The sequence below is a fragment of the Oncorhynchus kisutch genome, linkage group LG17 (genome assembly GCF_002021735.2).
Source record: "Oncorhynchus kisutch isolate 150728-3 linkage group LG17, Okis_V2, whole genome shotgun sequence".
Classification (NCBI taxonomy): domain Eukaryota; kingdom Metazoa; phylum Chordata; class Actinopteri; order Salmoniformes; family Salmonidae; genus Oncorhynchus; species Oncorhynchus kisutch.
This window is the reverse complement of record NC_034190.2, coordinates 42,750,089-42,769,762: the sequence shown is the minus strand read 5'-3', so window position 1 is coordinate 42,769,762 and position 19,674 is coordinate 42,750,089. Positions and strand designations below refer to the sequence as shown.

The 19,674-nt window shown below is 40.9% G+C and overlaps 2 protein-coding genes across 4 annotated transcripts; one reads left to right on the top strand and one right to left on the bottom strand.

Moving 5' to 3' along the window:
- Nucleotides 1–1,125: 1,125 nt before the first annotated feature.
- Nucleotides 1,126–4,984, top strand: LOC109907704 (uncharacterized protein C1orf43). Of its 2 annotated transcripts, none has more exons than XM_020505828.2 (7): nucleotides 1,126–1,574; nucleotides 2,020–2,121; nucleotides 2,274–2,382; nucleotides 2,497–2,550; nucleotides 2,668–2,834; nucleotides 2,915–2,973; nucleotides 3,126–4,984. In XM_020505828.2, the coding sequence occupies exons 1-7, from the start codon at nucleotides 1,515–1,517 to the stop codon at nucleotides 3,331–3,333; spliced, it is 759 nt and encodes a 252-aa protein (XP_020361417.1). In that variant the 5' UTR covers nucleotides 1,126–1,514; the 3' UTR covers nucleotides 3,334–4,984. The 2 variants fall into 2 exon arrangements, with proteins under 2 accessions (XP_020361417.1, XP_020361418.1); XM_020505829.2 differs by having other exon boundaries at nucleotides 1,162–1,574; nucleotides 2,007–2,121.
- Nucleotides 4,985–5,930: 946 nt separating this feature from the next.
- LOC109907120 (tuftelin-like) lies at nucleotides 5,931–19,430 on the bottom strand. 2 transcript variants are annotated; one of them, XM_020504899.2, is made up of 11 exons: nucleotides 18,698–19,427; nucleotides 18,506–18,611; nucleotides 18,329–18,424; nucleotides 18,037–18,093; nucleotides 15,973–16,068; nucleotides 11,924–12,034; nucleotides 10,030–10,253; nucleotides 9,609–9,714; nucleotides 9,167–9,250; nucleotides 8,950–9,050; nucleotides 5,931–6,759 (listed from the first exon to the last, which is right to left on the bottom strand). In XM_020504899.2, exons 3-11 carry the CDS (start codon nucleotides 18,359–18,361, stop codon nucleotides 6,651–6,653), a joined length of 921 nt encoding a protein of 306 aa, XP_020360488.1. In that variant the 5' UTR covers nucleotides 18,362–18,424; nucleotides 18,506–18,611; nucleotides 18,698–19,427; the 3' UTR covers nucleotides 5,931–6,650. The 2 variants fall into 2 exon arrangements, with proteins under 2 accessions (XP_020360488.1, XP_031649724.1); XM_031793864.1 differs by lacking the exon at nucleotides 15,973–16,068 and having other exon boundaries at nucleotides 18,698–19,430.
- Nucleotides 19,431–19,674: the final 244 nt, after the last annotated feature.

Here is a 19,674-nt window from a genome sequence, read left to right as displayed (position 1 = left end):
TGAAACACTGCACAACTGGTGACCGAAGTCAGCGTGCAGGCACCTGGCACGCCACAGATGTCGCTGGAGCGCAATGGGACAAGGAAATCCTGGGTGTCAAAACCTCCCCTAACACGGACGACGCTTGGCTAATTGTGCAGCGCCTCATAGGTCACCTGACACAGCCGGCTGTGTCACAGCACGGGATTGACCCCGGGTTTGTAGTGATGCCGCACACACTGCAGTGCATAACAGCGCTGCGCCTCTCTGGAGGCCCAGGGTGGAGGGTTTTTAATGAGTGTAGGGTTAGATGACTGGTAAATAAATATGTATGTATATATATATATATATATATATATATATATATATATATATATATATATATTCTTATTATTTTCATGCAAAGTATAAGGGAGTTATACTCCAGTCTAGTTGGTGGCGGTAATGCAACATTTATTGGATGCCAAACGCCATTAAACCAGAGTAGGCTCCCAAGTGGCGGAGCGGTCTAAGGCAATGCAGCTTGGTGCCAGAGAAAGTCAATATATATAAAAAATATTTAAATAAATAAAAAGTTCTTAACAGGGCGTTTTTTTTTTACCCTCGCAGGTGTCGTCTCCTTCAGACATGAGCTCGTCGTCATTTTAGGGAATAGGATGCTATTTGGGACAGATTCATTTTTTTACAGTCTACAGTCCCTGGTTTGAATCCAGGCGTATCACATCCGGCTGTGATTGGGTGTCCATTATGTCGGCGCACAATTGGCCCAGCGTCGTCCGACTTTGGCCGTCATTGTAAATAAGAATTTGCTCTTAACTGGCTTGCCTAGGTTAAATAAAGGTTACATTTAAACCCTTTTTTTATTTTTTAAACCGCATCGAAGAAGAACATCTCTTTTTACACAATTCTAGCTAGCTATGTGTCTTCTTCACAATTGTTATTTGATTGAATGTGTAGCTAGCTTGACTCAAAATCAATACACTGTTTCGTTGGAATATCACTCATACATTGGCTCAATGTTTGATTCACTGTCTCCTGGGATCAAGCCAGCCAACCCTTAGATCTAGTATCTAACGCAAAAATATGAGAAAAGAGGAGATAGGAATCCCATCGGCAATATATGGACCTACGTATAACGCCCCACCCACCCAGCAGGCTGTCGACCAATCGTGTTCATGTTGTCATGCTGCGTCGCTCAATCCCTTCTCAAAGTCAGGATATGAGTTGATTAGCCTGCTATTTTCCTCGAAAGTATGATTCCAAACTATAAGATATTACAGAGAACGTTAATTATCTCACATTTCTGAAAATATTTGTAAAGTTGTACTTCTTGTTCACGAAATTGTTGTAGCTAGCGCTCCCATTCACGCCTTGCAAGAGAGCTCCCCTTGTCCCAGAATCACCCGGAATGCACTGCGCGGCCCATTGACAACGCCTGTGCGTTAACACTATTTATATGGAGTTTCCCATCTCATCAAAAGTATATCTGGGTAATGTAGCAAACCCAAGACACCTCTGAAGAAGGACATTTCAGAATGGCCGAGTCGCCTTTGTCCGGTGTGAATGTAGTGCTAGTTATGGCATATGGCAGCCTGGTAAGTGATATTTTAAATGCATTACTAGGCGCAATCAATGATTTAGCTATATGTACACATCATTGGGTGCAATCCGTGAGAGATGTACCGCTAGCCAGCCAGCTAAGCTGCATACAAATAGCCCCTGATGAATAGGTTAACAACAGTTAGCGGTCTATCTAACGTTAATGTTACAGCTTCTTTGTGATATATTGTTGCATGTCACATGCCTTAGACCAGGGGTCTCAAATCCTGTTCATGGAGAGTTACCTTCAGGACGGTAGCTCTCAAGGAACAAGGTTGGAGAGCCCTGCCTTAGACAATCGGGGTATATTTCATTACTTAAAATTACTTATAATTAGCACAAACTGGTATGAATTGTGCATTTAAAAAAAAAGTAGCCTATACTAATATTGCTTATTGCTAATAGTCTTGACATTCTGACTTGGATAGTTTTTTTGCACAGGTGTTTGTATTGCTATTTATCTTCGTCAAGAGGCAGATCATGCGTTTTGCTATGAGGTCCCGCAGAGGACCCCATGCCCCTATTGGACACAATGCACCCAAGGCAAGACCCTCAGCTGTCAGAGACAAACCTCTCGGTCATCTCTCTCATTTATGATTATCCTACTCTATGCTGCAATCAATCAAACAGATTAATACCATAGTATGTGTTATCTTTGTATGTTGATGGTTTGAGCCTTGTTGGTGTTTCTGCAGGGTTTGCGGGAAGAGATTGACGCACGTCTGTCCAAGGTTCAGGAAATCCGCTTCGAGCCGCGTCTGCTCTCTGAGGAGGATGATAGGCTGAAGCACGGGACACAGTTCAGTAAGTCCCCATTCAAATGTATACATGCAACAAATTTGTTCTCTGTAGTGGACAAGATGTTGTGTTTTTATAGTACTGTAATAGTATCATTAATGACCTCCATGATATTCTCAGGTTGCTACAACTACCTGTACAGGATGAAGGCTCTAGATGCCATTCGGGACTCGGGTAAGAGCCGATAGTAGAGAGATTTTAAGATACCTATGGTTTAAAGCATGGCTGTACATTCCAATTGGCATACGTTATCCTCTTTCTTGTAATTATCTGTCCCCTCTCCAACCCCAGGGATCCCGCTGCAGGAGATGGGCCGCAACCCGAACGCCATCACAGGACGCAGTTTCCGCAACTGGCTGCTGGATCTGCGTAACTCCCACTCTCTGATCAAGAGCAGCCGTAGCACCCTCATTGACAACCTGTTGGAGGGATATGACAGTGCACGTCATGGCACAGGGGTTTGTGATTTTTGTTTTTGTGAATTGACTGTTTTCGTGTTGACAGTGTTCGTCAGTGGAAGTGACTTTCTGTGTTTTAGGTATTTGGGGAAGAGGAATATATGAAATACCAGGATGCTCTGAATGAACTGGCTGATGTGTAAGTATTATTACAAAAAGTAATGTGTTTGCTCAACAAATAAATATATCAGTAGGAAGAGATGTCTTCCATCATGTCACAGAAATCTTCACTCTCACGTTATCATGCCATTTAATTTGAGTTTGACACTACCCTCTCTCTTCTCTCCTCAGTGTGAAAGCCTACTCCAGCACCACCAGTCTGGACCAGCATCACCAGTCAGCAGCCAAGGACCTGACCGGTTCCCCAGCCCGCAGCACCCCCCCCACCATCCAAGTTACCTACCTGCCCTCCACCAGCCAGCGCAGCAAGAGGCCAAAGCACTTCCTGGAGCTCAAGAGCTTCAAGGACAACTACAACACACTGGAGAGCACCCTGTGAGAGGTGACTGTTGGGTCAGTTCCATTTCAATTCCTGCTTGTTGAATCCATAGGAATTGTATTCAATAGCAATAATTGGAATTGTGATGGAATTGACCACAGCTTTGCTATGGGGACTACCAAAAACATAGTAACAGATCAAGCATGTAGTGTATATACTAAAGCTTGCGGAAGATCACATTGCATGTACGTTTTACTTTATTTCCATTGGCAATAAGGAGAATTGTCCGATAATACAAAGCATTTGAATAGTCCTATCGTCATATCAGGGTCTTTATCCCAGGAATCTACTACGAGTCTATGGTACTTCAATGTATTGGTGCTGACACATACACTAAGGACAAAGACCATTGTACAACAGTTATGCATTACAACTGTTAGTTTCCCCTGCACTTGAATTTTAAACTTCACATGTATGTATGTGTTGATTGGTTGTTTGTATAGATGAAGAAAATATATTTATATTTTCAAAAGCTTTTTTTTTTTTTACATGTAGAATCTGAACTGTGTATGTGATCTTGTGTTGAGATTAACACATGGAATGGAGCTAAATTACTCTCCATCAGTGTGTTTAGATTTTTCCACTAGATGCCATTAGCAAGTTGGGGAGCAACATGGTCCACTGCAGTTATTCAAGGAACAGTGCTTACAAACTATGGATGCCAGTTAGAAAATGCAAAGCTTAAATGCTAAATAGGAATGTGAAAATAGTAGATATACATTTTATTTTCATATCAGTGTACGATTCATGCCACAATTCAATTCCAAATTTAAAATTAAATGTGAAAATGGTTAATAGAAAAAGCCAAATGGTAAACAGAAAATCAAAGGCAAATTGAAAGTGGCTGTTTTTCATTTTACAACTACCCAATTAATCATTTTCTCTTTTTCAATTTTCATTTTCAAAGTGTATGCATATTATTTCTTGGAGGCGTGAACCAGGAGAGCAACACCACACCCCCATGTGGGTTCTCTGTACATTGATTTTAGACTAGAGTAACCAACACACAGGGTGAGAACCCAGGTCTCCTGCGCACCAGAAAAGCATAGGCCTGCTAAGCTGAAGCCTAGGCATTGACTCAGGGAGCCAAATGGACACCCATTTTTTTGGAACCTGGGTTGAACATTGGACTCAAACACCTGATAATCTGCTGATTTCATGATGCCTTGCGCACGTTCAAGGCCCCCAGTACCAGAGGCAGCAAAGCAACCACACAGAATCTTTAAACCTCCCCGATTTTTGATTGTAAGGATGGTGTTCTTTTCCTTGACTGCTTTGTTTGGTTGTCGGTAAACAAAGCACTGATCTATACTGCCAAATAGCTCAAACATTGGTCCACAACATTTCACCTGGGATTTAGGGTTGTTTGGGTGGGTTTTTGACAAGTTTATTCAGGTTTTCTAGTCTCCTTCAGCAGTGGTGTCTTCCTATGTTTACCAATGACCAAATGAAGTAATAGACGTATAGTGGACATCACACCTCAAACATTGAAGACTTAGAACAGTTTGCTGCTGAAGAGTGAGCCAAATTGCCATTTAAAAGGTGCAGCAAGCTCATTGATGGCTACAAGAAGCCTGGAGTGTTCTTGGCCAAAGGCTATGCTGTACTAGCTCCAGGTTACATATAATTTTGTCCATGTCATTTGTCTTTAATAACAAAATGGAAACTTAAGTTGACAAAAATAAAATTGGTTCCTCAATGTTGAAAATCTACTACCATGGTGTTTATGATTTATTATTTGAGAAGAAATAGCGAATTATTTAAAAGTGCAAGGGTGCGCTCATAATTGGCCAGAACTGTATATATTATAGGTGTGATAATATAATCTTTGAGAACTAACAATCACCAAAATAAAAGCTAGACGGTCAAGGAGAATTTAAAAAAAATCCTAAAAACAATTAATTTGGCAGTATTGATATGTTTTAGCGAAAAGAACAGGATTAGCCATGACAAAATGACCTCGCACATGTGATAAGTAACTTTGCCTGAGACCAAAAAAATTGCATTGGCTCCCCAAGATACATTTCTTAGGCTTTGGTTTAGCAGGCTAAGTTGTTCTTCTGGTGTATAGGACACAAGGTTCGAACCCTGTCAGTTACGCTAGTCTAAAGTCAATGCACAGAGTGTCACATGGCTAGGATGTATCACTGCATGGTGATGGATGTCTTGTTGCTCTCCTGGTTCACACCTCCAGGAAGGAATTTGAAAATAAAAAGTGAAAATGCTAAATTGGGCAGTTGGAAAATTAAAACAACTACTTTCTATTTTACTTTGCATTTACAATTTTCCCTTAATCATTTGCCATTTTCTGTTTACCATTTTCATTTAGAATTTCCGTTTACCTTTTCCAATTTTCAAACAGCCATTTTCATTTTATTTTAACATTGAAAATTCATTGGTGCAAGAATCATGAACATTGATAAGAAAATATAAACCCATTTATAATTTTCGCATTTCAATTCAGAATCTAAGAATTGCAATTTTGAATTGGCACTGATCACCCTCCATAATAAAGTGTCTATTATAATGCTTTTTTGATTTCTCTAAAGACATCAAACATATGGGACAGAAAAAGGAGGGAAGAACTTTTTTTCAACTACTTTAAATAAGCTTTATTTTGACAAACAAAGACACAGATAAAAGTACAAAGACCTCATGCACAAAGCTACTACACAACTTATATCTACAATAGACAGAGGGACGGTTTTCACATTAAATATGTTTGGTTTGTAAAAGGGCCCATAACTGTAACAGAAAAAAATATTTTGTTTCACAAAATAAGAGCTCTTAAACCAGACAGCAAAAGTGGTACTAACGGTATAGGAAAATACCACACAATGGTTGCGTCCCAAATGCAACCATAATCCCTATGTAGTTCACTACTTTTGACCAGGGTCCAAAAGGGGGAATAGGGTGCCATTTGGGGGACACACTATAATCATCAGAAGTTATATGCAAGTTATATGCATGCAGGGTGTAATAGTCCGTTAAACTACCTCCTTTGAAATTATACCATCAATGGGGGCCTCCCGAGTGACGCAGCGGTCTAAGGCACTGCATTCAGTGCTAGAGGTATCACTACAGACCCGGGTTCCATCCCAGGCTGTGTCGCAGCCAGCCACGACCGGGAGACCCATGAGGCGGCGCACAATTGGCCCAGCATCGTCCGGGTTAGGGGAGGGTTTGGCCGGCCGGGATGGCCTTGTCCCATTGTGCTCTAGCGACTGGGCGCATGCAAGCCGACTTCGGTCGACAGTTGTACGGTGTTTTCTCTGACACATTGGTGCGGCTGGGTCGCGGGTTAAGCGAGCAGTGGGTCAAGAAGCAGAGTGGCTTGGCAGGGCCGTGTTTTGGAGGACGCATGTCTCCCGACCTTTGCCTCTCTCGAGTCCGTGCGGGAGTTGCAGCGATGGGACAAGATTGTAACTACCAATTGGATATCACGAAATTGGGGAGAAAAAAACATTATACCGTCAATCAGAGACATCTTATTGTTAACATGCAACAGCAAGCAACTGTGTGTGTAAGGTGCACTGCAAACACAGGAATGTGACCTATGGACCCTGAAGCAGACGTATCCTGGTTAAATAGGCTACGGAACTGGGTGCTGAAAACTCCCCCAGTGTGTGTGAGTAACTGCTTTGTCTTGATTGTCTCTCCCAGGGGTTAACTAGAAAACACAGCCATCAACTATTTTAAAAGGTGTCAATTGAGCACCGACTTGAAAATGAGCTCACTCTTTCTTATATCAAGTCATACCATATATTGGCCAAATTCCCATTCTAGATACCAATTCTAGATATCAATTTTGGGAAAAGTTGAGAGAGACAATAACGCACACATAAAACTCAAATGCGGTTATGCCTCAAGCAGTGTAGCCTAGTGGTTAGAGCATTGGACTAGTAACCGAAAGGTTGCAAGTTCAAATCCCCGAGCTGACAAGGTACAAAATCTGTCGTTCTGCCCTTGAACAGGCAGTTAACCCACTGTTCCTAGGCCGTCATTGAAAATAAGAATTTGTTCTTAACTGACTTGCCTAGTAAAATAAAGGTAAAAAAAAATAAAAAATAAAATAAATAAATAAAATAAAGTAATGATGGAACTGGGCCTGTCACTGTAACCAGAGTGCTTTGTTACCATCGGGTTTATCTAGAGTATGTCAGGCATCAAATCACAACGAACCAACAGATATCAATATCAATGCTAGGGTAATACTGTAATTTTGCCCATCTTAATCTTTTATTTTTATTGGCCAGTCTGAGATATGGCTTTTTCTTTGTAACTCTGCCTAGAAGGCCAGTATTGTACTTGTCCTCTTGCTTAGTTGTGCACCGGGGACCTCCCACTCCTCTTTCTAATCTATTTTAAATGGACAAAAAAATGTGCTTCTTTCAAAAACAAGGACATTTCTAAGTGACCACAAACTTTTGAACGGTAGTGTATACAGTTGATGTCGGAAGTTTACATACACCTTAGCCAAATACATTTAAACTCAGTTTCTCACAAGTACTGACATTTAATCCTAGTAAAAATTCCCTGTTAGGATCACCACTTTATTTTAAGAATGTGAAATGTCAGAATAATAGGAGAGAGAATTATTTATTTCAGCTTTTATCTCTTTCATCCCATTCCCAGTGGGTCAGAAGTTTACATACACTCAATTAGTATTTGGTAGCATTGCCTTTAAATTGTTTAACTTGGGTCAAACGTTTCGGATAGCCTTCCACAAGCTTCCCACAATAAGTTGGGTGAATTGTGGCCCATTCCTCCTGACAGAGCTTGTGTAACTGAATTCGGTTTGTAGGCCTCCTTGCTGACGCACGCTTTTTCAGTTCTGCCCAAGGACGAACCAGACTTTTTGCTGATTTCTTTTGATTTTCCCATAATGTCAAGAAAAGAGGCACTGAGTTTGAAGGTAGGCCTTGAAATTCACAGCCTATCAGAAGCTTCTAAAGCCAATTTTCCAAGCTTTTTAAAGCCACAGTCAACTGTGTATGTAATCTTCTGACCCACTGGAATTGTGATAGAGTGAATTATAAGTGAAATCATCTGTCTGTAAACAATTGTTGGAAAAATTATTTGTGTCATGCACAAAGTAGATGTCCTAACCGACTTGCCAAAACTATAATTTGTTAACAAGAAATTTGTGGAGTGGTTGAAAAATGACTTTTAATGACTCCAACCTAAGTATATGTAAACTTCTGAATTCAACTGTATATACACACACACACCAACCAGCTGTCTCGCTCATTTTATCACTTCCTCTATCGATCTCTCTTGATCTTTATCTCCCTCTGCTCAGGACTTGATCTCGATGACTCAGATTGAAGGAAGTGACTTATTTCCGTGCATTGATGAAGGTGGGCAAAAGAACAGAAATATACCAACTTCCTTGGCCCTCATTTCTATCCTGGAACATTATACTGTGTTGCTGCTGTGTTGTTCATGAAGATAACCACACATTAATTGAATTGATTTTTGTGTAAATATATATATATATTTTTTGACTCAATGAAAAATCTCCATTACAATAGCTTTTTAGTCCTGGAATAGGTTTGATCTGTGTCCGGGAAACCGGCCCTATAGAGATAAGAGACAGGAAGGTGTTGTTGTCACCTGTAGATAATCTGGGGAGTGGGTTTGCATTCTTTGGTGGGCGGAGAAGCAGGCTTCTGACCCTCCAGGAAGTACTCTATCTGGTCACGCATCTCTGTGTTCTGGAGAGGAGAGGGGTCAAAGGTCATTCAGACAGAGAGGGACCTAAACACAGGGACCCCTATCCCTCAAACACACATACACACACCACAACACAAATAGCTGTATGAGTACTGACCTCAGCTTCCAGAAAAGCCACCTTCTCCTCTAGATCCCTGATCACTCTCTCTCTCTCCTGTATTACTGTCCGTGAGTTCTGCAGCTGTAACACAAACAAAACAAATATACTTAGAGGAAAACCAACATTCACTCTAACTTCCACAGAAGAGGATGCTTCATCACTTATTCATGATGAGTGTTCTGTTTCAGCAAACAGTTTAGCTTGGCTTACAGTAACTTCTCTATTGCCTTTACAAACCAAAGCAATTAGGAACCCTCTAATCCCTCCTTTTCAATATCATTTTCCCATTGATGACTGCTACGCATGCAGGGTTTGTGTGTGTTTGTGTTTGTGTTTGTGTATGATTGTGTGTGTATGTGCTTGTATGTGCACATCCACCTGTGTGTATCTGCCGCATGTGTGTACGTGCGTCCATGCATCCATATGTGTGTGTTCTCACCTGTTCGATCATGTGGCGGACCTTCCTCTGCTGGCTCTTCAGCATGTCGTCCAGGTGATGGATTTTCTCCTTCAGGACAGCCAGCTCCTTCTCCAGCTCCTCAGTTCTGACAACACACACCACAACCCACTGGTTACATAAGCATAATTACCATAATATTTACACTATATATAAACTTGCCATATTTATGGGTCCAAAGTTTAAAGAGAGTATACAGTATCCTTTTAAGTATCTTGGATAAATATGGCAATTCATTAACGATGTAGTCCATACAGTAGCAATGCCTGCTGCTGAGGACTGTAATGTTTGTATAGTATCTCATATACAACTCATGTACAGTAGTGTAGGAGTTGTATATGTGGTACTATGTGCAGACAATCTACGTTTCAGTTTTATGACTGATTTGACAGAGCCTCTTCACCTCTGCTTTTTCTCCTGCACCCCCTCCTTGGCTGCTCTCAGCTGCAGCAGTTCAGCCTCACTGGCGGCTATTTTGCCCCTCAGGACAGCACCCTCCAGCTCCATGCCCCCCAGCAGCCTCTGCAACTCCTCCACCTTCTGACCTCGCTCCCCCGCCTCCCCCTCCACCCACTGCAGGTGCTTTGACTGCTCGTCGAGGCGCCGGCTGAACTCATCGCTTTCAGCCTGCAGGGGGAGCCAGATAAGTAAAGTTCCCAATTAAATCTAGTTACAGTAATGGTCAGGAAATAGTTCAAATGTGTTACATGATCAGTGGATATTCAATTGTGGACTGGGATGGCTTAAATGCAAATACCAATACTAATATCAACGATGAATAACTGAGCACTCAGTCTTTAGGGGTCAACAGTAATACTTCTAGGTCATTCTTATCAATGTACCAGTCAATCTACAGTACCAGTCAAAAGTTAGGACACACCTACTCATTCAAGGGTTTTTCTGAATTTTTTACTATTTTCTACATTGTATAATAATAGTGAAGACATCAAACCTATGAAATACCACATATGGCATCAAGTAGTAACCAATAAAGTGTTAAACAAATCAAAAACATATTTTACATTTTAGATTATTCAAAGTTGCCACCCTTTGCCTTGATGACAGCTTTGCACACTCTTGGCATTCTTTCAACCAGCCTCACCTAGAATGTTTTTCCAACAGTCTTGAAGGAGTTCCCACATATGCTGAGCACTTGTTGGCTGCTTTTCCTTTACTCTGCGGTCCAAATCATGCTAAACCATCTCAACTGGGTTGAGGTTGTGTGATTGTGGAGGCCAGGTCATCTGATGCTGCACTCCATCACTCTCCTTCTTGGTTAAATAGCCCTTACACAGCCTGGAGATGAGTTGGGTCATTGTCCTGTTGAAAAACAAATGATAGTCCCACTAAGCGCAAACCAGATGGGGTGGCGTATCGCTGCTGTGGTAGCCATGCTGGTTAAGTATGCCTTGAATTCTAAATAAAGCACAGACAGTGTCACCAGCAAAGCACCCCCACATCATCACACCTCCTTTTCCATGCTTCACGGTGGAAACCACACATGCGGATATCATCCGTTCACCTACTCTGCGCCTCACAAAGACACGGCAGTTGGAACCAAAAAGCTCAAATTTGGACTCATCAGACCAAAAGGACAGATTTCCACCTGTCTAATGTCCATTGCTCGTGTTTCATGGCCCAAGCAACTCTCTTCTTCTAATTTGTGTCCTTTAGTAATGGTTTCTTCGCAGCAATTCGACCATGATGGCCTGATTCACACAGTCTCCTCTGAACAGTTGATGCTGAGGTGTGTCTGTTACTTGAACTCTGTGAAGCATTTATTTGTGGTGCAAATTCTGAGGCTGGTAACTCTAATGAACTTATCCTCTGCAGCAGAGGTAACGCTGGGTCTTCCTTTCCTATGACAGCCCTCATAAGATCCAGTTTCATCATAGCGTTTGATGGTTTTTGCAACTGCACTTGAAGAAACATTGAAAGTTCTTGAAATTTTCTGAATTGACTGACCTTCTTGTTTTAAAGTAATGATGGACTGTAATTTCTCTTTGCTTATTTGAGCTGTTCTTGCCATTATATGGACTTGGTCTTTTACCAAATAGGGCAATCTTCTGTATACCAACCCTACCTTGTCACAACACAACTGATTGGCTCAAACACATTTTGATTTTGATTTGTTTAACACTTTTTTGCCGGTTACTAAATTATTCCATGTGTGTTATTTCATAGTTTTGATGTCTTCACTATTATTCTACATGGTAGAAAATAGTACAAATAAAGAAAAAAATTAAAATGAGTACGTGTGTCCAAACTTTTGAGAGAGAATCTATCCATACACCGACCTGCATTCTGTCTCTCTCCTCCTTGTGTCTCTTCTCTGACTCCTTCAGCTGGGCATACAGGCGCTTGCTCACCTCCCTTATCTTTGCACTGTCCTCTGAATTCTCCCTGACCTTTAAAGAGAGAGACATAGATTAGGCTAAGTACAAGCTCAATGAACTTGAACACAGAGTAAACACAAACATACAGAGTGCTCGGTGCTGACATTCCATTTGCATACCATTTCCATATTTGCTTGAGGTAAAAGGCCACCTAAATGGGTTGGTGTGTCAGGTAAATGTCAGGTGCCAGCTAAACACACTGGTTTTCCCAATAAAATACCACACCATGTATTGTGTTCCCTAACATTAACACAGTTTAGAATGGCTAAAAAGGCCAAAAAGATCATCAAGGCCACTGCCTGTTCACCCCACTATCATCCAGAAGGCGAGGTGCATCAAAGCTGGGACCGGGAGACTGAAAAACAGCTTTTATCTCAAGGCCATCAGACTGTTAAACAGCCATCACTAGCACATTAGAGACTGCTGCCTACAGGCATAGACTAGAAATCACTGGCCACAATAAGGAAAGGAACACTAGTCACTTTAATAATGTTTACATATCTGGCATTACTCATCTCATATGTATATACTGTATTCTATACTATTCTACTGTATCTTAGTCCGTTCCGCTATGACATCGCTCGTCCTTATGTATATAGACTTAATTAATTCCTACTTAGATTTGTGTGTATTGGGTATATGTTGTGTAATTTGTTAGATATTACTTGTCAGATATTACTGCACTGTCGGAGCTAGAAGCACAAGCATTTCGCTACACTAGCAATAACATATGTGACCAATAAAATGTGATTTGATTTAATCGGAAGGCATCGTAACAAGACTCTAACCAAAGGACAGGTCATATAATACAGTCACTGTCCAGACATACAGTGCATTCCCTTAGAATGTATTGTTATTCCTACTAATGCTGAGAGAAACTTAGTGAACTCTTCAGCATTTTCTGTATTTCTGCATAGATTTCACATAACATGTGATCAGCTCTTTATCTATGTCCTAATAATAAATCAATGCAAATAGTCCCGGTAGCCATTTGATTAGCTGTTCAGAAGTCTTATGGCTTGACAATTTTTAGGGCCTTCCTCTGACACCGCCTGATATAGAGGTCCTGGATGGCAGGAAGCCTGGCCCCAGGGATGTACTGGGCTGTACACACTACCCTCTGTAGTGTCTTGCGGTCGGAGGCCGAGCAGTTGCCATACCAGGCAGTGATGCAACCTGTCAGGATGCTCTCGATGGTGCAGCTGTAAAACCTTTTGAGGACCTGAGGACCCATGCCAAATCTCCTGAGGGGCAATAGGTTTTGTCATGCCCTCTTCACGACTATCTTGGTGTGCTTGGACCTTGTTAGCTTGTTGGTGATGTGGATGCCAAGGAACTTGAAGCTCTCAACCTGCTCCACTACAGCCACGTCGATACGAATGGGAGGCGTGCTCGGTCCTTCTTTTCCTGTAGTCCACAATCATCTCCTTTTTCTTGATCACGTTGAGGGAGAGGTTGTTGCCCTTGCACCACATGGTCAGGTCTCGTCGTTGTCATCTGTTGTGTCATCAGCAAACTTAGTGAGAGTAGTTTGCAAGCCTTGCTACATTCGAATGAGCGTCGGAGCCAGTGTAGTATGATTAGATCTTAGTTCTGTATTGACGCTTTGCCTGCTTGATGGTTCGTCAGGAGGGCATAGCGGGATTTCTTATAAGCTTCCGGGTTAGAGTCCCGCTCCTTGAAAGCAGCAGCTCTACCCTTTAGCTCAGTGCGAATGTTGCCTGTAATCCATGGCTTCTGGTTGGGGTATGTGCGTACAGTCACTGTTGGGACGACATCCTCGATGCACTTATTGATAAAGCCAGTGACTGATGTGGTGTATTCCTCAATGCTATCGGAAGAATCCCGGAACATATTCCAGTCTGTGCAAGCAAAACAGTCCTGTAGTTTTGCATCTGCTTCATCTGACCACTTTGTTATAGGACAAGTCACTGGTGCTTCCTACTTAAATTTTTGCTTGTGTAAGCAGGAATCAGGAGGATAGAATTATGGTCAGATTTGCCAAATGGAGAGCGAGGGAGACCTTTGTACACGTCTCTGTGTGTGGAGTAAAGGTGGTCTAGAATTGTTTCCCCTCTGGTTCCACATTTAACATGCTGATAGAAATGAGGTAAAACTAATTTAAGTTTCACTGCATTAAAATCCCTGGCCACTAGGAGCGCCGCCTTTGGATGAGTGTTTTCTGTTTGCATATGGTGGTATATACAGCTCATTGAGTGCGGTTTTAGTGACAGCACCGGTCTGTGGTGGTATGTAGATAGTTACAAAAAAATACAGATGAAAACTCTCTAGGTAGATAGCGTGGTCTACAGCTTATCATGAGATACTCTACCTCAGGCGAGCAAAACCTTGAGACTTCCTTAGATGTCGTGCACCAGCTGTTGTTTACATATATGCATATGCCCCTGCCCCGTATCTTACCCGAGGCTGCTGTTCTATCCTGCCGATAGAGTGTATAGCCTGCCAGCTGTAAGTTCGTAATGTCGTAGTTCAGCCACGACTCGGTGGAACATAAGATATTACAGTTTTTAATGTCCCGTTGGTAGGATATACGTGCTTTCAGTTCGTCCCATTTATTTTCCAGCGATTGAACGTTAGGTAGCAGGACGGAAGGCAAAGGCAGATTAGACACTCGTCTCCTGATCCTCACAAGGCACTCTGATCTTTTTCTGCAAAATCTCTGTTTCCTTTTCTAGAGAATGACGGGGATCTGGGCCTGGTTGGGTGTCCCTCCCATCCGACTCATTGAAGAAAAACTCTTTGTCTAATCTGAGGTTAGGAATCAGTGTTCTGATGTCCAGAAGCTCTTTTCAGTCATAAGAGATGGTAGCAGCAACATTATGAGTAAAACAAGTTACGATCAATGCAAAAAAAAATAACAAAAATAGCATGGTTGGTTAAGAGCTGTTAAGATAAAGTGAACCTGATTAAATTACTTTTATATTTCTTTATTGAGCAAATTGATCCATCATTCAATGTCTTTGTTGGAAAAAGCATGTGAACCTCTAGATTAATGAGCTCAATAAAGTAATCAACATTTTTGTATTTGTTCCCATATTCCTTGCGTGCAATGACTACATCAAGCTTGTTACTCTACAAACTCGTTGTATACATTTGCAGGTTTTTTTGTGTGTGTTTTGGGTTAAGTTTTTCCCAACCTGAACTGAATGGTGAATAATGTCTTGTGGCATTTTGGAGTCAGTTTTATTGTGAGTAAGAATAGAAGATGTTTCTGAACACTACTACAACAAAACATGTTAACATGCTGTCTTACAATAAAAGTGACTCCAAAATGGACATTTTTCACCATTCACTATTCAGTTCCGGTATTGAACTGAATGGTGACCCCCAAATGCAAATGCATACAACGGGTTGGTAAGAGTTACAAGCTTCATGTAGTCATTGAATGCAAGGAATACAGGACCATATACTAATCTTTTGATTACTTTAATACACTTAATTGAGCTCATTAATTTAGAGGTTCATAAACTTTTTCAGACAAAGAAGTTAAATGTTGGATCATTTAAAAAGTACAATTGATTTTTGTTTAATCAGGTTAACTTGATCTATTATTTAGACTAGGTCAAATCTATGCAGAAATACAGTAAAACTCTAAAGGGTTTACAGATGTTCTCTCACCACTGTAGGTAATCGCTGTCTGGTGTCCTTTTACAGGATGCTATGTTGTGATGCACTGAAATTGGATATGTTGTTAGCGTGTGTGTGACCTCTCTGTGGGTAGTCTATATCACTATACTTTTAAAATGGAGACCAGCAGCCATTTAAAAAAACAGAGGGATGTAGTTTGTGAAAATGTATGTTTTTAAGGGTTACACAGTAGTTAAATACTTTTTTTTCTATAAAGCACTAATGTGGAACTGATGCAAACAAACAAAATATTTAAGAGAACAAAAGTTTGAGTAAATGTTGATATGCAAATAAGGTCTTACATTTGTTTCTGACTCAGTCCCAACAATTTTACAATTGGTGACAATTGCTGGGTTGGTAGGCAGGGTGACACTGACTTTGTAACCATTGGCTGGAAACTGAAGGATAGAGCAGGGGTTAGTGGAGTTATTTCATCAGTATTTGTATCTTTTTGTTTGTATTTGAGTATTAGAATGTATAAGAATTAGTTAAATTAGCTACAGTGCCTTCAGAAATTATATATATTTTTTCCCACATGTTGTTGTGTTACAGCCTGAGTTTAAAATTGATTCAATTGAGATTTTGTGTCACTGGCCTACACACAATACCTCATAATGTCAAAGTGTACTTCTGTTTTTAGAAATGTATTCAAATTAATAAAACATGAAAGATGAATTCTCTTGAGCCAATAAGTATTGAACCCCTTTGTTATGGCAAGCCTTAAAGCCTAAAGGTCAGGAGTAAACATGTGCTTAATAAGTCACATAATCAGTTGCATGGACTCACTCTGTGTGCAATAAGAGTAAGGTTTGACTTTGGAGACGAGAAGCATGTACAGGGAGTGAACATTTGACGGAAAATGGACATCAAACAAAACAAGAACAGCGTCTGGACGGGGGAACAAAACATCATTACGACAAAAGTGCTGACAGGGGGAACAAAACTGAGGAACAGACAGATATAGAGTGGGCAATCAACAACGTGAAGGAGTTCAAGTGAGTCCAATGAGTGCTGATGCGTGTAATGAAGGTGACAGGTGTGTGTAATAAAAGGCAGCCTGGCGCCTTCGAGCACCAGAGAGGGGAAGCAGGAGCAGGCATGACAATAATAGTGTTTAACATATTTTTGAATAACTACCTCATCTCTGTACCCCACGCATGCAATTATCTCTTAGGTGCCTCAGTCAAGCGGTACATTTCAAACACAGATTGAATCACAAGACCAGGTAGGTTTTCCAATGCCTCGCAAAGAACGTCACCTATTGGTAGATGGGTAAATAAAATAAAAGGCAAACATTGAATATCCCTTTGAGCATGGTGAAGTTATTATGCTTTGGTTGGTGTGTCAATACACCTAGTCACAACAAAGATACATGCGCCCTTCCTTATTCAGTGGCATGAGAGGAAGTAAACCGCTCAGGGATTTCACCATGAAGTCAATGGTGACTTCAATACAATTACAGAGTTCAATGGCTGTGATAGGGGAAAACTGACGATGGATCAACAACATTGTAGTTACTCCACAATACTAACCTAACTGACAGAGTGAAAAGAAGGAAGCCTGTACATAATATAAATATTTGAAAACATGTATCCTGTTTGCAACAAAGCACTAAAGTAATCGTGCAAAAAATTTGGCAAAATGTTATGTTTGGGGCAAATCCAATACAACATATTACTGTGTACCACTCTCCATATTTTCAAGCATAGTGGTGACTGCATCATGTTATGGGTATTCTTGTAATCGTTAAGAACGGTGGAGTTTTTCCAGAATAAAAATAACCAGAATGGAGCAAATTCCTAGAGGAAAATCTGGTTCAGTCTGCTTTCCACCAGAAACTGCGAGATGAATTCACCTTTCAGCAGGACAATAACCTAAATCCCAAATATACACTGGAGTTGCTTACCAAGACTACTTTGAACGTTCCTGAGTGTCCTAGTTACAGTTTTGAATTAAATCGGCTTGAAAGTCTATGGAAAGACTTGTAAATAGCTGTCTAGCAATGATCAACAACCAACTTGACAGAGCTTGATACATTTTTAAAGAATAATGTACCAATATTGTACAATCCAGGTGTGCAAAGCTCTTAGAGACTTACCCAGAAAGACTCAGCTGTAATCGCTGCCAAGGATGATTCTAGCATGTATTGACTCAGGGGTGTGAATACTTATGTAAATTTGATAATTCTGTATTTAATTTTCAATACATTTGAAACATTTTATAAAAACATGTTTTCACTTTGCCATTATGAGGTATTATGTGTAGTTGACTTAAAAATTAATTTTTTATTCATTTTGAAACCAGGCTGTAACACAACAGAATGTGGAATAATCAAGGGGTATGAATACCTCCTGAAGGCATTGTACCTTGTTATTCTGTCTGGTGGCCATCTGTTCCCTCAAGGTCTTCAGACAGTACCGAACCTAAAGAGAGACAACACATAACACACATTATATATTTTATTTCCACTACACCAGCTTGCACACACACACACTAGAAGGACTTTACATCAACAACACACACCCTTCCTCTGTACACCCAAACCACCCATTCATTTCCCTGTACTTCAACATAACCCCACCCACTGTGTGATGTTGAGTCATTCTCCCATATTGCTGGTGCAGAGAAAACTAAATCAAGATGGCAGCACTCACTGACCTCCTGTATCTGAGACACCTCGTCTGTCAGCATCTTGACACTGCTGGTGTTTTCCTTCTCTGTTTGTGGGACTCGAGGTACACCTGTACAATAGAGCTGGGGTATTCGGTTAGTCAAGGGAAGCTCTGAAATCACATACACACCAATGCACACAGGCTTAAACTTGCTCATACACACCTTAAGGACCTCTACTTTCTCTTCCCGAAGGTCGGATCAGATTTAGCCTCTGGCTAGTCTGGTATTCACTGGTTGACTGGTATTCACTGTTTGACTGTGGCTGTGACTGTGAGAAATAGAGTAAGAATAAAATACAATATAATCATGATTATTATTTAGTAATAGTGAGCAGAAAAATAATGATCAATGTACCTTGTTAATGAACTGTTCTGATGACTGGGTTGACTGATTCTGTGCTTGTAGAGTGAGTCTGAGCAGCCTGCACCTAATTTGAAATCAGAGGCAGTTGTCACTGTATTAGACTAAGAATCGTTGATTGGATGATGTTGAAATGGTGCTGGTTCCATTTGGGACGCAGACACTGACTGTCTGTTGTTTCCACCGCACCACTTTTCTAATCCAACTCTGGATCTGACCTAAAATTACAGTAACTAAAAGTCAAACCAGACCAACTAAGTACTGTAGGTCCTTAAATAGCAACACATTCCACATTAGGGATGGCTGTCACTTCACAGTTGTGTCCCGTCCCTTTGGCAATACCAGTAAAATGTTGACAACATAGCCATATATACTGTTTATAGACTATTTGTTCTCTACTGTATAGACTGAATATGAAAACATGTACTTTATCATAAATAAGGCATAGATTTCAATGTGGTCAAAATACCTGTTACTCTAGTAAATCTTAATTTATGACATACAATATGTGAAATAACTCAGGTGATCCTCCTTATATTATTTACAATTAAATAGACAATGCTTAAGTTATTGAAAAAGAATGGTTGAGTAACAATGGTATATTCTGGAATCATCCCACTGGCCAAAGACTGGTCGAATCAACGTATCAAGGCACAAGGTGAGACCCAGATGCAGACACAGGAGGCAGATGGTTGGAGTCTTACAATGTTTAATAATCCAAAGGGGTAGGCAAGAGAATGGTCGTGGACAGGCAAAAGGTCAAAACCAGATCAGAGTCCAGGAGGTACAGAGTGGCAGACAGGCTCGTGGTCAAGGCAGGCAGAATGGTCAGGCAGGCAGGTACAGAGTCCAGAAACAGGCAAGGCTCAAAACCAGGAGGACTAGAAAAAGGAGAATAGCAAAAAGGAATACAGGAAAAACATACATTTGCAAAAAGTCATCAAAGTAAGGGGATTTGGTATTTTTTCCCC

What these genes read in the sequence shown, in the direction of transcription:
- LOC109907704 (XM_020505828.2), top strand. Translation starts at nt 1,515, where the DNA reads ATGGCCGAGTCGCCTTTGTCCGGTGTGAATGTAGTGCTAGTTATGGCA. An exon ending in AGATGCCATTCGGGACTCGG is followed by an intron (nt 2,551 to 2,667) that starts GTAAGAGCCGAT and finishes CTCCAACCCCAG; the next exon opens with GGATCCCGCTGCAGGAGATG. An exon ending in CTGAATGAACTGGCTGATGT is followed by an intron (nt 2,974 to 3,125) that starts GTAAGTATTATT and finishes TTCTCTCCTCAG; the next exon opens with TGTGAAAGCCTACTCCAGCA.
- LOC109907120 (XM_020504899.2), bottom strand. Translation starts at nt 18,361, where the DNA reads ATGCTGACAGACGAGGTGTCTCAGATACAGGAG. An exon ending in AGGAGAGAGACAGAATGCAG is followed by an intron (nt 10,254 to 11,923) that starts GTCGGTGTATGG and finishes CTCCCCCTGCAG; the next exon opens with GCTGAAAGCGATGAGTTCAG. An exon ending in TCCGCCACATGATCGAACAG is followed by an intron (nt 9,251 to 9,608) that starts GTGAGAACACAC and finishes TTTGTGTTACAG; the next exon opens with CTGCAGAACTCACGGACAGT.